The sequence below is a fragment of the Heliangelus exortis genome, chromosome 7, assembly GCF_036169615.1.
Source record: "Heliangelus exortis chromosome 7, bHelExo1.hap1, whole genome shotgun sequence".
Taxonomy (NCBI): Eukaryota; Metazoa; Chordata; class Aves; order Apodiformes; family Trochilidae; genus Heliangelus; species Heliangelus exortis.
The window spans coordinates 5,834,566-5,848,367 of record NC_092428.1 but is presented as its reverse complement, the minus strand read 5'-3'; the positions used below and the strand labels follow the sequence as shown (position 1 = coordinate 5,848,367).

The following is a 13,802-nucleotide window of genomic DNA, read 5'->3' as shown; positions in this document are numbered from 1 at the left end:
GTGCAAAAATGGTAGAAAAATTGCCAAGTTTTTAGAAGCTGTATTTTTCTGTTCCCTTTCCTAAAATTGGAGGAAATACAACATCAGAGAGATTTTCAGGGCAATTCTGCCGTTCATCTGGAAGTATCTAAAGTCCTAGGTTTAGGAAAGCCTGGATGCAGAGATGTAGAACAAGAACAGACTGTGTCATTTGAGCAAGGAGAGATCGAATTTATAATTATTAAGTGGCAGAGGTAAGGTGTTTTTTGGTTTTTGGTTTTTTTAGAAGTAAGTTTATATCTTCAAAAAAAAAATTGAAAAGCTTGCAAGGATACTGTTGCTTTGTATCTTAAGATTACATGAGCTGAGAGTAAGGGCCATGTGGTATGTAGCAAAGTTTACATCAAGTTCTGGATTGGGCTGGCTGAGAGAAACTTAACTGCCCTTAGACACAAAAATTCAGAAGTTCCAAGGAGAGTTCTGTGATCTGTATGTATTATGTTTGCACCCAGGGAGAAGCCCGTTGCAGGAGGGCTTGGGATTTCTCTTAGGATGCATTTCTGCCCCCTCCTGTCTGGAGGTCACTGTATGGGTGGAAGGTAGGAATGCAGAATGCCTGTGGCTTGCTGAAAGCACATTCGCTTGAGATAAACTGTGGTCAATCACACTCACAGGGAAAGTCTGCAGTGCTTAAAGGCCAGTGGTAGAAAATGATGTCTCTACTCCTTTCCTGGACAAAGATTTTTCTCTGTAGCATGAGCTGTTTTCCCTATTTTGCTGGCTGACATGTACCACATGTAGTTTGCTCTCCTTCATTGAGTTTTTGCCTCTTAAGAGGGAATGCTGAAGTCACCATCACGTAGACTGGACTCTGGTCCACTGAGGACTCCATCACACTTATGAGTTTGAAAATATCTGCTCTAACTCAGGGAACAAGGCATATGTAGGTACCAGGTGGAATAAGAGAGAGGGTAAGGCTTAAATGGAACTGACTGGTATGGTATGGAGTTACCATTATAAATCATTAAGAAAAAAAAATAATCTGTTAAGTATGGTCTGAGTATCAAGAGCTCCTGTAAGGAGCCTTGGGAAGTTACCTTTCTCTGGTGGTTATCACTCACTGGCTAAAGCACTGTGACCAGTGGTGCACAGGGCATGTCCATAGCAGCATAAGCAAAGCCACTTTGTTTAAGGCATACCCAGCGATGTCAGCAGCTGCCAGCTCTGGACTCAAAATGTACTCTTTTTCAGGGTAATTTGGTTGTTTAGCTGCATGTCAAGTTATGAGTGGATTAATTTCTTCAGTGCTGTATGTCTCTTTGAAACTGGTGACTTAAAATGTTTTTCTCTTGCTCTTGCCCATTTCTCAGCTGAAAACAAGTCTCCTCCTCGTCCCTGTGGCTTGAATCACTCAGACTCTTTAAACCGAAGTGATCGCATCGATGCAGTGACACCAACATTAGGGAGCAGCAACAACCAGCTGAATGCATCTTTCCTCCAAGTATATGTTCCGGACTACTCAGTGAAAGCACTCACAGACATTCAGTTTGTCAAGGTAGGAAAAAAGCTGGAAAGGCCTCACTGGAAAGCTGGGCATGGCTGGTAGAATGAAGAGCCTGGGGAAGGGAGGCCCCTCTAGATTGTTCTGTGAGTAAATAGGATTATGAAAGCAGCCATTTAAGAATCACTTTAAATGATTTTTCCCCAGTATCTGCTGTCCATTGATTTGCCTTCACTGTTCCTGTGATTTAGGCTTATAAGTAGATTGGTCACATAAATTTCTGGATTTCAGGTCCCTCATGGAAGTATTATAGAAAATAACCTCTCTCTGCTTTTAGTCATGAAAGACATATCCTTGGGAAGCCTTTGGAACCATCTGAAATGGAGATCCTTCATTATCAGACAATGTCCTTTTCTAAAGGATGAGCCATTTTCTGTTGGTTGCAGTTTTTATTCACTTTGGATTTTGGTTTCAGTTTGGGGTTCTTGATCTTACTTTCGACTTGTCATCCTTCTTCTGCTTGGAGAAGTCTTGGACATAACTCTTTATCTTAACTTCACATGTTAGGCTCATGTCTCATACTACCAGTGAGTTGCTGCATGAACACAGCTCTCTCCCCAGCATGGTGCATCCCACACTGAAATGTGTACGAGTCCTGTGGGATAGGAAATGTAGCTGAGCTGAGGAACAGCTAATGCTGGCAGCAATTCCAGCCCAGCTGGGAGTCAGGGAAGCTGACGTGCCATGGTCAGAAGTTGACCTTCATGCTTTTCTTAAATTAAGTGCATGTTCACAGTTTCTTTGTATGCAACTCAGATGTTTTGTGAACTCAATTTCTGTCAAAGTTAATTCAATATTAAGATTGTGGAATTGTGTAGAAACATTAGAAATAATTAAATCAATTATTCTCTAGTCAAATTTTAAAGGGTACAGTCTTGCATCCAAAATTTGACAGATGCAAGTGTGCTGGTCAATGGGTCACAACCTTCAAGGTTTAGATCAGTAAATTACTGGGAAAGTGATTCTCACTGCAGATTTCAGTAATTAATCTGCTGTACAGAGCAGCTAGCCACTCATATTATGCTGGTTTATGTGGAGTCCTTCTAGCTCTCACTGTGTTCATACTGGGAATATGAATGTTGAACTCTCTGGGACTCTGCAGTCAGACCTGCACACCACTCTGTGCATCACTCTGCTTTATGCGTGGGACAGAATACTCAACGTTAATATTTTCATTGATCCCTGTGGGCACTTACTGAGTTAATACCTTGTAAACCAGGGCTGTAACCTGCTCATGCATGTTTGGATTTTGCTTTTGGAGTTGTGACCTGGTCCATCAGACTCCTTCCATTTCCAGTCCCTCTCTCATTACATCTGAAACTTACGGGATTTATATTAGTCGTCTGTCACCTCTTTCACCTTCCTGCCTGCTGTAGCACACGGGGCTGCCAGTGCACGTGCATCCTGCTGCCTGTCCTGGCTGAGAAGGCTGAGCTGGAGGAGTTTATGGGTCTGTTTGTTTGTGGCTCTAGGATGATTTCTCCTCTCTGCCACCACAGGCAGATACCTGGGGCTATGGGCTTCCTTGCCTCTGGGGCATCATGAGCAGTAGCTCTGTGCTCTAGGCCAGCTCCTGTCACGACTTCTGTTGGGTGCAGCCAGCTCTTGCAGAGAGCAGTGAAAGACTTCATGGGCTGCTAATTTGGACTCATCTCTATGGAGATCCCAGTCTTTCCTGAAATCCAGTGTTTTTATATATCAGAAGAAGGCTGTAACTCCTCCTATGTTTGCTGGCCTAGACAAGAGCAGTAATGCTTGTACTTTTTGGTTTTGTGGGGACTCTTAGAGCCTCACCAGGAGCTCTCTGAAGTTGGGAGAAAGACTTCACTGAACTCTGGTTCCGGCCTTAAGAATGTGCATGGTTAGAAGGAAATGGAGATCTGACTTTAAAATCTCTGCATAGGAATAAATCCCTGCCTTTGAACAGCATGGTGATCACACAGCTCTGTGCTGCCTGGAGATGTTGCCATGCTGTGATGTTGGGTTGGGATTCTCTAGACTTGCAAAGGTCAGGGATGTTTTATAGAAACAGGTAACCAGGGGTTGAAGTGTCGTCATCTGTAAAGGGAGGGCACTTTATTTTCTCAGTGTATCCCACAGGACAGACAAAAGAGTGACTGACTGTTTTTGTTCCTTCCTTCTCTTCTTGGAGCAGATCTCAAGACAGCAATACCAAAATGCCCTGATGGCATCCCGGATGGACAAAACACCTCAGTCCTCGGACAGTGAAAACACTAAAATTGAACTGACTCTTACAGAACTGCATGATGGTTTGCCAGACGAGACAGCAAACCTGCTGAGTGAACAGAACTGTGTGACTCACAACAAGCCCAACCACAGTATGCACAGTGAAGGAGCCATCTAGGAGCTGACCCTCCACAACCCACACATCCCATCTTCTCAACAGGACCAGCCCTGGCTCCTTCCTGCCCTCCTCCCTGTGTGTGAACACCGTTAGTATGTGCTTGCAACACTGTGCTGCATCCAGTGTTCTGAGACCAAAGACTTTTGTGTCCGTTCTGGGAGCAGAAGAGGAAGAAACAGGAAGACAGGAGCAAAGAGCAAGAGAGACTAAAGCCCCAAACATACTTTGGGAACGGTGAGCCACCCCTGAGAACGATTAAAATACTTCCTGCAAAGTAGAATCACGTTTATTTTTTATCTGTATTTTTGATCCTTGTTGGGTTTTTCCTCCTCAAAAACATATGGAGAAGTTTAAAAGCTCCTCCAGATATTTTTTCACAAGAGATCATGTTTTTAAAAAGTATTTTGCAGAGTTTTAAATTGCTTCTGTCCCCCTCAAACCTCAAATGGGCTCTGTTGTGTTTTTGTGAATTGGCTTTAATGTCCTTTTTCACCCCTTTCTGGTCCCTTTTGTTGACCTGTTGAAGAAGTTAGTTACTGGTACTTGTATGTTAATTTGTGTCCTAAGAATGAGCAAGCTTCAAGGAATCTCTGGTTTCAGCCACCTGGAGGGCAAAGGGATTGGTGTTATAACATACTTGCAGTTAAGTTTCAGGGAAGGTGCCCTTACTTTGGTGTTTAATGATCTCTCAAAATTCAGAAGGTTTCTTTGTAAAACAGGCAAAAGCATTGTTACACTTACAGTTTTGTAACCTCCAAAAACTTTGTGTATGTTGAAGAGGATACTGGGGTGGAGGGGGAAAGGAGTTAATTAGCAAAACTGCAGTCATGTGAAATGAAAGCCAGGCTTTTCCATTGTGAAGTACCTAGGTGATGTTTCATTGATGTTCCTGACTGTTGCATGATGAAGTAATGTGTGCACCCCAAAATAACAAGCTTTTAAGCACTTGCACGCTGTAGCAGTCTGCACATCATTACCTTGGCCAGAGCAGATGTGCAGTCTTTGCTAAGTAACAGAGAACATCAGTCCTTGTTCCCCCCTCCAATCTCTAGTATTAAAACAGAAGTTGCTGCTACAATTACACCCAAAGTACATCCTCCAGGTGACAGGAAACCTCTGCCAGTGCAAGGATGGGCTCTGCTGAGGAGTTGGGACTATCCTCTCCTCTCCAAAACTTTCCAGACTCGAGTGTATTGCACTTCAGGGATTCGGAGAGGTTCATTTCCATTTCCACATCCCTTCCTTTGGGTGCATTTAGTGTACTTCCTTCTCTCTTACCCCTTTTAACAGCCATTTTAGGCATTACCATGGTAGCAGAGTGGAGAGCCTCCCACCCAGCTGCTGCTACTGCACAGCACCCTGCATTGGGCAGCAGAAAACAATTCCTTCACCCCAAAAGCCTGAAAGCAGGCAGGGTGCAAGCAAGAGGCACCCTGTGGCAGTTGTGCATCACACATTCCCCACTCCCACAGATGGAGTAAGTCCATGAAAAAAAGCTCCCCCGCCCAATTTTCTCCCTTTCTATTGCTGTCTCAAAAAAAAATGTGAATGTTACCCTTAGTATCTGGAGGGATTAATAATTCAGACATTGAGGTTTCTTTGGTTTTGAGACCCTTCTGTTGCCCCTGGCTATGTAGCATTTTCTTTCCTTTCTCTACAACCAGATAATCTCACCTTACCTTCAAAGAAGCCTCCAGTCCCAAATGCAGCTACCAGAGCTCTCTGTGCCTGCAGGCCTACCCTGTTTCTCATGCTCACAGGCTGGGGAAGGCTCTGGCCTCAGGTTCCCATGGTCCATCTTTGTGAACAGTAGCAGGAAAGGTGCAGTATTTTGGTGCAGGATCTCCCCACAGGAAATTGGAGCGTGTGGTATCAGAGCTGATTTGGTCTACTTGTGTCTCTCCTCCTTTCTCTTTTGGCTTCAGAAAGAAATCATAATTTTTGCTGTCCTCTGCAATGGGAAAGGTGCACTTCTTCCTTGGAGTCACCCATGAGGATGAAGTCCCCACAAGGGGGCATAGAAATTTCACAGTATTTAGCTTGTGCACCCAGTGAGGAGGAAAAGGGACACCCAAAACCTTACACATTTGGCTTTTTATTACGTTTTTTTTAGTCCCATCTGAAAGCATTTCCATACTCTTGTTCCTTGCTCTAATGCATACCAGCCCACCACCAGTGAGCTGGCTGGCCCACCATACGCTGACATAAGCCCTGTTTGTTCCCAGAGAGCTGCCAATATTGCACCTTTCTTTCAAAGCAAAATGTTGAGATGTTACAGCGTTTGTCCTCAGCAAGGGACTCACCTTGCCAGTTTTTATCTAGCGTTTCTGAATGTAAAAGTTTGTCAGAAGTGTTTGACACAGTGGTGAACTAGAGGTGCAGTATCCATTTTGTCAAACCTGCCAAAGAAGGGCAGGCTCAAGTCAAGGCAGCTCTCTCCCTGGGATGAGGTTGCTCACTGGATCTGGCTTCTGCTTCTTATGGCAGGCTACATACTTGTTTCAGTGTCTGTCTCCCTTTTGAAAAAAAAAGGAAAAAAAAAAAAAAAAAAAAAGCCAATTTTTCCAACCAAAGCCATGTGATCCCAAAGCAAATACCTCCTGCTTTTGCCCATGCTGCACTGTTCCAAAATTCGCAGGCAATTTTTTGCATGACTGGTTTTCATCATTTGTACAGATCCAATAATGGAAAGTGAAAAAATTTCCATAAAAATAGATGATTATAGATGTGTTTCATATGGAAAATATGTACCTGACCCAGAGGGGTTAGGGGCTGCTACTACTAATTAGCTTGAAGAGCAGAGCATGGTCCTCTCTCTGGAGGGGAAAAAAGAATCCAGACTCCCTGTTCTCAGGGTATTTACAGTTTTACTGTTCAACAAATGCAAGGAGTTCCCAGTCCTCATGGGAACCATCACAACCAGAGGAGCCTGGTGCCCAGCTCAGTGTCACTTCTGAGCCTCTGCACAGTGTTTGCTGGCACTAGGACTTGCCTCTCCTGACTGCAATGGAGATGCCAGGGTGCCTGCATCTGTCCCCATGCAGGGGGTCTCCTGCCAGAGCAGGTCTGCTTTCTCTGCCTCTCTGGCTGCCTACCTGCATCCAGGTGTGCCCTGATGGCAGGTGTGGTGCTGCAGTGCCACAAGGACACAGGGCAGGGCTGCTGGAGATCACCACAGTGCAGGGCACTGGCTTTGGGAATCATTGGGCTTGACCTCAGACCTTGGCAAGGCTTTGACTCATAGAAAGGATACTGCATCTTCCTACATCAGCTCCTACTGCCGCCTTTGTTCCCCTCATCCATCTGCCTTTGGGTGCAGGCACAGGGGCAGACAGTGGCCTGTTGGCCAGGGGAGGCTGGGAGGGTACCTAGCCATGGTTTCTACTGTCAATACAATTTTGCACAAGAGTTCTTTGAAGTGAGGTTTTCGACACTAATATCTTAAATGCACAACTGTGAATTATAACTTTTACACTCCTGTTGGTTGAATTTCCTTTAAATGAAATGAACCTGAATCTGTTGTAACTATGATTTTTTTTTTTTTTAATTCTGTGTATTGCCAAATCTTTGTAAAGAGTGAAGGAATGTTACCGCTTTCCAATGAGAATCTTTCTCCAAATGAGACTGACTCTTGGTGACGTGGAGATCATACGAAGCATGCTGGTTCTGAGTGGAGGGGGGCTCAGGGTGGGCTTAGCAAACCAACCTTGCCCTCTCTGTTGACCCCAAGCTCAGATCCCCAGAGTTTACAAAGCTCTTGTTGCTTTATTCCCAGCTTGTCCACTCCCTAAAAGCCCTGTGCAGCCAAAGACCACTGCCCTCTAGGAGCTCAGGAGGGAGTACCCACAGAGGGATGAGGATACTGTCAAGGGTGTCTGGACTGGCCAGGGAGCAGGGGCCCTGAGGCTGGTGTGGCAGGATGAGCTGCTTCCCCCATGCAGTTGTGCCCAGTAAAGAGAGCTCCACAGGGCAGGTCCTTTCACTGCTCTGCAGTTCTGCTGCAAACCTGTAGTCATGTGTGATTTTCTCATGCTCTCTTTGCCCCCATGCACACATTCTGCTCCAGGCTGAGCAGGGGTGGGATGATACTGAGACCTGTGTAGGGCAGCTGGAGCTGGCTGCTTAAGGCTTGCAGTTCTTGGGCATTGTTGGAAGAGGGGTCAACCACTCACTTTGTGCTCAGTTTTGTTCCTTCTCTCTTCTCCTAGAATTAACCCGCTTTTCCTCACTGCAGGGTCTTGTTTAATTTTTTTCTTTGTTTCTTTAAGTGCCTTTTTGTGTGGGTGGAGCTGGCAAGAGTAGGAGTCTCAGGACATGGTCCTTTGCACTCACCTCAGACCTGGAGAAAGCTCAGGGGGAGCAGGGCAAGTTGCCCATTATGGTCCACAGATATTTCTGCTACTCAGCCTTCAGGGCCAAGCTCAGATGAGGATGAGATTTTGGCACTGGTGGTGTCGGGCTCTGGCTCAAAGAAACCAAAGAGGTAATTTTGTGTGAGGGGCTGCCTGGGCAGCAGTGATGCTTCCTGTGATCTCTGCAGAGCTCAGCTGAGGGGCCTGGGAGTGTGGATGGCAAACAGCAGCTCTGTCGCCTCACAAGCATCCTGTGTAAGTATCCTACATGATGGAGAACACCAGCCACATTCTCCAGGACCCCTTGGAATGTGCATCTTCCTTGTGCTGAAGTACACTATCTATAGAAATCATTCCCACATGAAAGATGTACCATGTTTTATATGATATCTAATACACACATCTGTGGTTTTAAAACTAGTACTTGTGTACCAGCTGTCAAGTTATCCAATGTCTGGATTACCAGGAGAAAACTGGGGCTGGGGGTGGGGAAGGGTGATGCAGAGTGCCTCTTGTGATGCTTAGCTTGAGGCTTTGTCCGAGAGGTGTCCATCCAACCAGTGTTGAGGGGTTCCTGTGTTGTTGCTGTGTGCTGCCTGGCACAAAGCAAAAAACCAGCATGTGCTGAAAGGCTCAGTGTGATATGGACCTGGGCTTGCTTCCCACCTTGCTGCCTGGCAGGCGCTGCACTGGGGCTCTAAATATGCCCAAAGAAATACCTGCTCGTTGGATATTGAGGGTTGGTTTTACCCACAGTGAAATGATGAGCTTACCTAACATGGTCAAAAGCTGAGCACCTTCTCGTGGCATGAAGGAAAGAGCAGCCTTCAATCCTGACTCGATCAGCTGAGGGGACAAGCTCTACACTGCAGGCTGGGCTGGGGAGCTGCCATCACCCCTGCTCTGGGATGATGACTTGCAGGTCTCGTGTCAGTGCAATCTTTGTGGTGATACTGGCCACATGTCACCAGCACACGGGACTTGGAGACAGCCATGGCTTCCCACAGAGCAATCCTAGTCCATGTCCTGCTCTCATCCTGGAGCCTGGCTTCATGCTGGGCTGCATTCCTCCATGGTTAGTTTCATGGCCATGTCCAAGAGAGAGAACATTGTTGCTACTGTTTGAGCTTTTTGGTCTAGTTTTGCGTATTTGCTGTTCTGTTAGAAGCTTAACAGTGGACCCTGGGAGAAAGCCTGGGATGCCCAGTTATCCTATCACCCTTCCCTGAGCTGCAGGGATGGAAAAGAGGTGCTGGAAAGCTACCTCCAGCACGAGGCACGGTACAGGTTGTGGAGGGAGATGTTTCACAGATTGGTAGCACTGTCACTTGGTCAAAGTGACATCTTGTTCTCATTATCCTGAGGTCAGGCTTATAGCAGTTCTGCACCTGGGAAATATGGTACTAAAACCTGCTGGTCTTCTGTTTCCATCTGAAAAGCAACTATCTGCTTTCTCCTGAGGTTTCTCCTTAAGGCTCTGTTTTCCTCTGAGCAGGGCTGATCACCGGGATCCTGCAGAGGATGGTGCCCTGGCTGCTGTCTCTCTTCCAGCACAGATTTCTGGCTAACAAAGTGCTTGATGCTTAATCCTACCCCAGGCATGAGAGGTTTGGCCTTTCTTGACAGAAGATGCCTGTTGTAGAGCTGTGCCTGAGGTTTGCCAGATGACCCAAACAAGGGCCTGAAACATGTGAAGGCTGCAGGCGGCTCTGATGCTCCAGAGGTGGGTCTGATGTCTCTTGTATTCTTCTAGAAGCAGTGAGACAGTTGGTTGATAGCAGGGGAGAAAGGGTTTGTTCCAGCATTTAGAGCTTGGTGGAGCATTTTAACATCCCATTTCAGAGACTGCTGAGCTTTATAAAAGGATTTTGTAAGGTGTGTATTTTTATCCTCTGGGCATCACTTTTGTACCAAATCCAAGTGAGACACTTGTAGGTGTCAGATGAGTAACCTGGATCATAGGCCTTTAGTTGGAAGTGCCAATATTGGATGCATGCCTTCTGGACTTGCCCAAAGATCAATGTGGGAGCCTGGAGAGGACTCCTGGTAGGTTTCTCTGTTTGCTGAAGTGACAGACTAGACATACCTAGATCAGCTTGTGTCATCCCTGCTGTAAAGTCTCAGGTCCCAGCAGGCTGGGCAGGGCTGGTTTGGCTGGTGGGTTCTTACCTTGGGTACCTGCTCTGTCCTGTACTGTACTGGCTGGGTTTCAGCAACGTGGCTGTTCCTCTGCTCTTGTCCCTGTGGTTTGGTTGAGTGTTCAGAAGGTGCAGCAGTGAGGACTGGCCAATGCTGTGCCCAATCGTGTCTTCATTCCCCACGCTAAGGGGCGGAGATACTGGTTAAGGGTTTCTGCCTTCCTCCCAGACCACATAAAATAAAAAGAGTGGAAACCCACCAGGACCCCAGCAGCAGTGCTCCCGTCTCATTTAATCTATGGTGTCCTGGGCATAGCAACGGCTTTTGAGGAGTTCAGGGGCAGGCCCTGCTGAGGGACCTCAGAGTTCTTAGCATGTGCTCTCTCCAGTGCTGACAGTGCTGGAGCCAACCTCCAGACCTGAATCACAGGGCAGGCACCTGAATGCCAAACACATTGAATCTGAAAACCCAAATACTTGAGAAGCGTTCTGGAAGCAAGGAGGAGTTGGTGCTCAGCAGCCAGAGATCTCACACCAAACCTTTCTCCCTCAGTCAGGGCCTCCCTGGCTGCCTTGAGCCTCCTCCTGGTTACTGCTGGCTCGGGCCTCAATATCCCCCACCTCAGGACCATGGTGGCTCTCCCTCCAGTGTGTTTTGTGGCTGTCTGAACCTGGTCAGCTGGCTGGCTCTTCCCTGGGTCTTGTTTGCCCTCGTACATGGTCTTTGTGAATTGTATCATATTGTACATGACTTCGGGTTTCCAGAGTTGTAGTATTCTGACTACAGTATTTCCATGTGTGTACATAAACCTGAATAAGCACAACTGAAATCCTGAATGAAGTGTATACGGTTCATATACTGATTGTCATACAAATGAATTTTATAATTATTCCAATTTTGTTGTAGATTTCCAATCTTTCCTATTTATTTTGTACCAGATTTATTTGTATATTTTGTGATTTTGTTTAAAAGCATTTTGTTTATTTCTATTCTTTTTAGATAAATAATGATTTTTTTTTCTGTTGAACATTCCAGTTTATACATTTTTCCCCTCCTCCATGCTCCCCCCCCCTCATTTCCAAGGGATGGATTTTGGCATGAGGGTGGTGGGGCTGCTGTCAGTCATCCTGGACCCAGTTCTCTGCTACTAGTACATCAGTGGCCTTTAATCTCCACTTCAGTTGTCAAGACCAATGGAGAGGCTGAATCCTGTTCCCTTTAGAACATGGTCTTGCTCTTTGCTTTGGTGGGTCTGGGCCTGTAAGTCCTTGAGCCAGGGGGACTGTGCTGGGGGTTTTGCTGACCTGGAGCTGGGGAGCTGGTGGCAGTGGCAAGCAGCTGACTTTCTCAAGTTCCCTCAAGGGTGAGATCCTTTTTCTTCCACTAATAAAACCCCCTTATTTACAACCTGCTCTGCATAAATCATGTTTGTTTGTCCACAAGCATAGAGATCATCTGTCTGTCCATCCATAGCCCATGTTCCTGCCAGACAGTCCATGATGGGAGGGATGTGGCTGGTGGCAGTGGCTGCTTTGCTGGATGGGAGTCACTGGTGGAGCGAGTCCATCCATGTCCCTGCATTAGGTGCTGCTCCCCTGGTGTTGGGGCCTCAGCAGCAGCAACGTGGAGCCTGCGGTGTCAGAGGGCTGGTTCTGAGAAAGAGAACAAGCTCATGTTTAGTCCTGTGCCCAGCATCACTTCCAGCTCCACACTGGCAGAGGAACAGCTCACCCTTTCCTGCATGCCAGATACAGACAGCCCTGCTGTCTGCCCATTTTATGCTTCTGCCATCCCTCAGCCCCTGTCCTTGCAGCCATTTCACCCGGCTGCTCTCCTGGCACTGGGCTTTCTTCTTTGCTCAGCTCTTGGCTGCTAAGCCCTGGGTTAGCGAGTTGGGCAGCATGTACTAAAGCCTTTTGGAGGGTTTTGCTGCACCCATTGCAGCCTCTGTCCCTGTACTGCAGGGTGGCTGTACTCTGTCTCTGTACTGCAGGGTGGCTTGTCCCTCCTGGATCTCACTTCCCAGTGTCCTGTCAGGAGGATGCTCCCCGGCCTGTGCCTGTCCCTGGCAGCAGATGGAGGATGGTGGGATGATGCAATCATGGTTTAAGTAGAAATTAACAAGAAGGCAGAGTTCAGGGCTGAGACTGTTAAGAGCAGGAGGAGGATCAGGGCAGGAGAACCTGGGGCTCCTGGAAGGTAAGGTGCCAGAGGCAGGGAGCAGGGATGGGTGTTGGCAGGACTGTGGGAGCAGCACCTAAAGAGAAGGCAGCTGCCACCTGGGTCTGTGTCCTGAGTGCTCCAACAGCACCCAGGTTGCTTTCTGCCCTCTCTGCTGAGCTGGGACAGGACCCACAGACCCCAAGCCCAGTGCTGACATCCTCTGGGAGAGGTGTTGGAGGCCACTGTACTTACTGGTTGTTCAGGCTTGGTAGACCATTCGGCCCTGAACCTTGTTGCTGCTTCATCATTCTGTAGGCCTCTTCTCCCAAGTAAATAATGAGAGGACAAGAAAAAAATGGCCTGAAGCTGCATCGGGGAGGTTCAGTCTAGATATTAGGCAGAATTTCTTTACTGAAAGACCAGTGAGGCACTGGGCCAGGCTGCCCAGGGAGGTGATAGAATCACCATCCTCAGACATACTTAAAACCTATGTAGATGAGGCACTTCAGGACCACTCTAGTTGTCATAGTGATATAATTTTTTTTTTTTTTTTTTTTTTTTTTTTTGCAGGGCAATGTTGGTGGTTGGACACAGTGATCTTAAGAGGTCTTTTCCAGCCATGATCATTCTGTGATTCCTACTGCAGTACCAATGCAGAGGCAGAGCAGGATGTGTGGCACTCGGCTGGGCAATGAGCAGTGCCTGGGTGTGTTCCCACCACCAAGTGAGGGTCAAATATTTTCCATTGCTCCAGCCTTGAAGAGGCTTCTCCCATCAGAAATAGCCCTGGGCTGGGAGTGAGCTATTTGTGGTAACCAGTTAGGAAAGAGGAATGCACAGAGCTCCCCAGACCTCCCTTCCTGCAGCCTCACACTCTTCTCAGCTGCTGAGCTAAAGCTTAAAAAATTCAAGTGGCTATACTTGGAGAAATGAGGTTTAAACATAGCAAAGCCCAGGATGGCCTTTAGTGAAAGGGTTTGGGACCAGCTCCCTCACACCCCTTCTGCAGCTGACTTTGCTGTGTTAGATGTGCTCTATACTTCAAAAAATCAAGAAGTCAGGGAGATAGTGCTGGTTCTGGGGCTTTTAGCAATCCCTGATGTGACGGCTGCTGACTGCCTGGTGGTGGGCACCATCTGCTGCCATTTAGTGTTGCTCCTCTCTTTGGCACTGGGTTACTGAACACCCTTCTGTGATGGTGGGGCCTCCTCTGGTCTGGTCTGTTTGATACAAAGAGTGTATT

At 47.1% G+C, this 13,802-nt stretch overlaps 1 protein-coding gene across 5 annotated transcripts in view; it reads left to right on the top strand.

The window, feature by feature from the left end:
• CNNM2 (cyclin and CBS domain divalent metal cation transport mediator 2) overlaps nt 1-11,803 on the top strand; it is a 121,878-nt gene extending 110,075 nt beyond the window's left edge. For 2 of the 5 annotated variants that reach the window (XM_071748353.1, XM_071748355.1), the window contains 2 exons: nt 1,350-1,534; nt 3,696-11,803. In XM_071748353.1, the coding sequence (XP_071604454.1) occupies nt 1,350-1,534; nt 3,696-3,905 (395 nt within the window). In that variant the 3' untranslated portion in view covers nt 3,906-11,803. The remainder of the gene's footprint in view (nt 1-1,349; nt 1,535-3,695) is intronic. The other 3 variants (XR_011726750.1, XR_011726749.1, XM_071748356.1) reach the window with 3 other exon arrangements.
• The last annotated feature ends 1,999 nt before the right edge of the window (nt 11,804-13,802 follow it).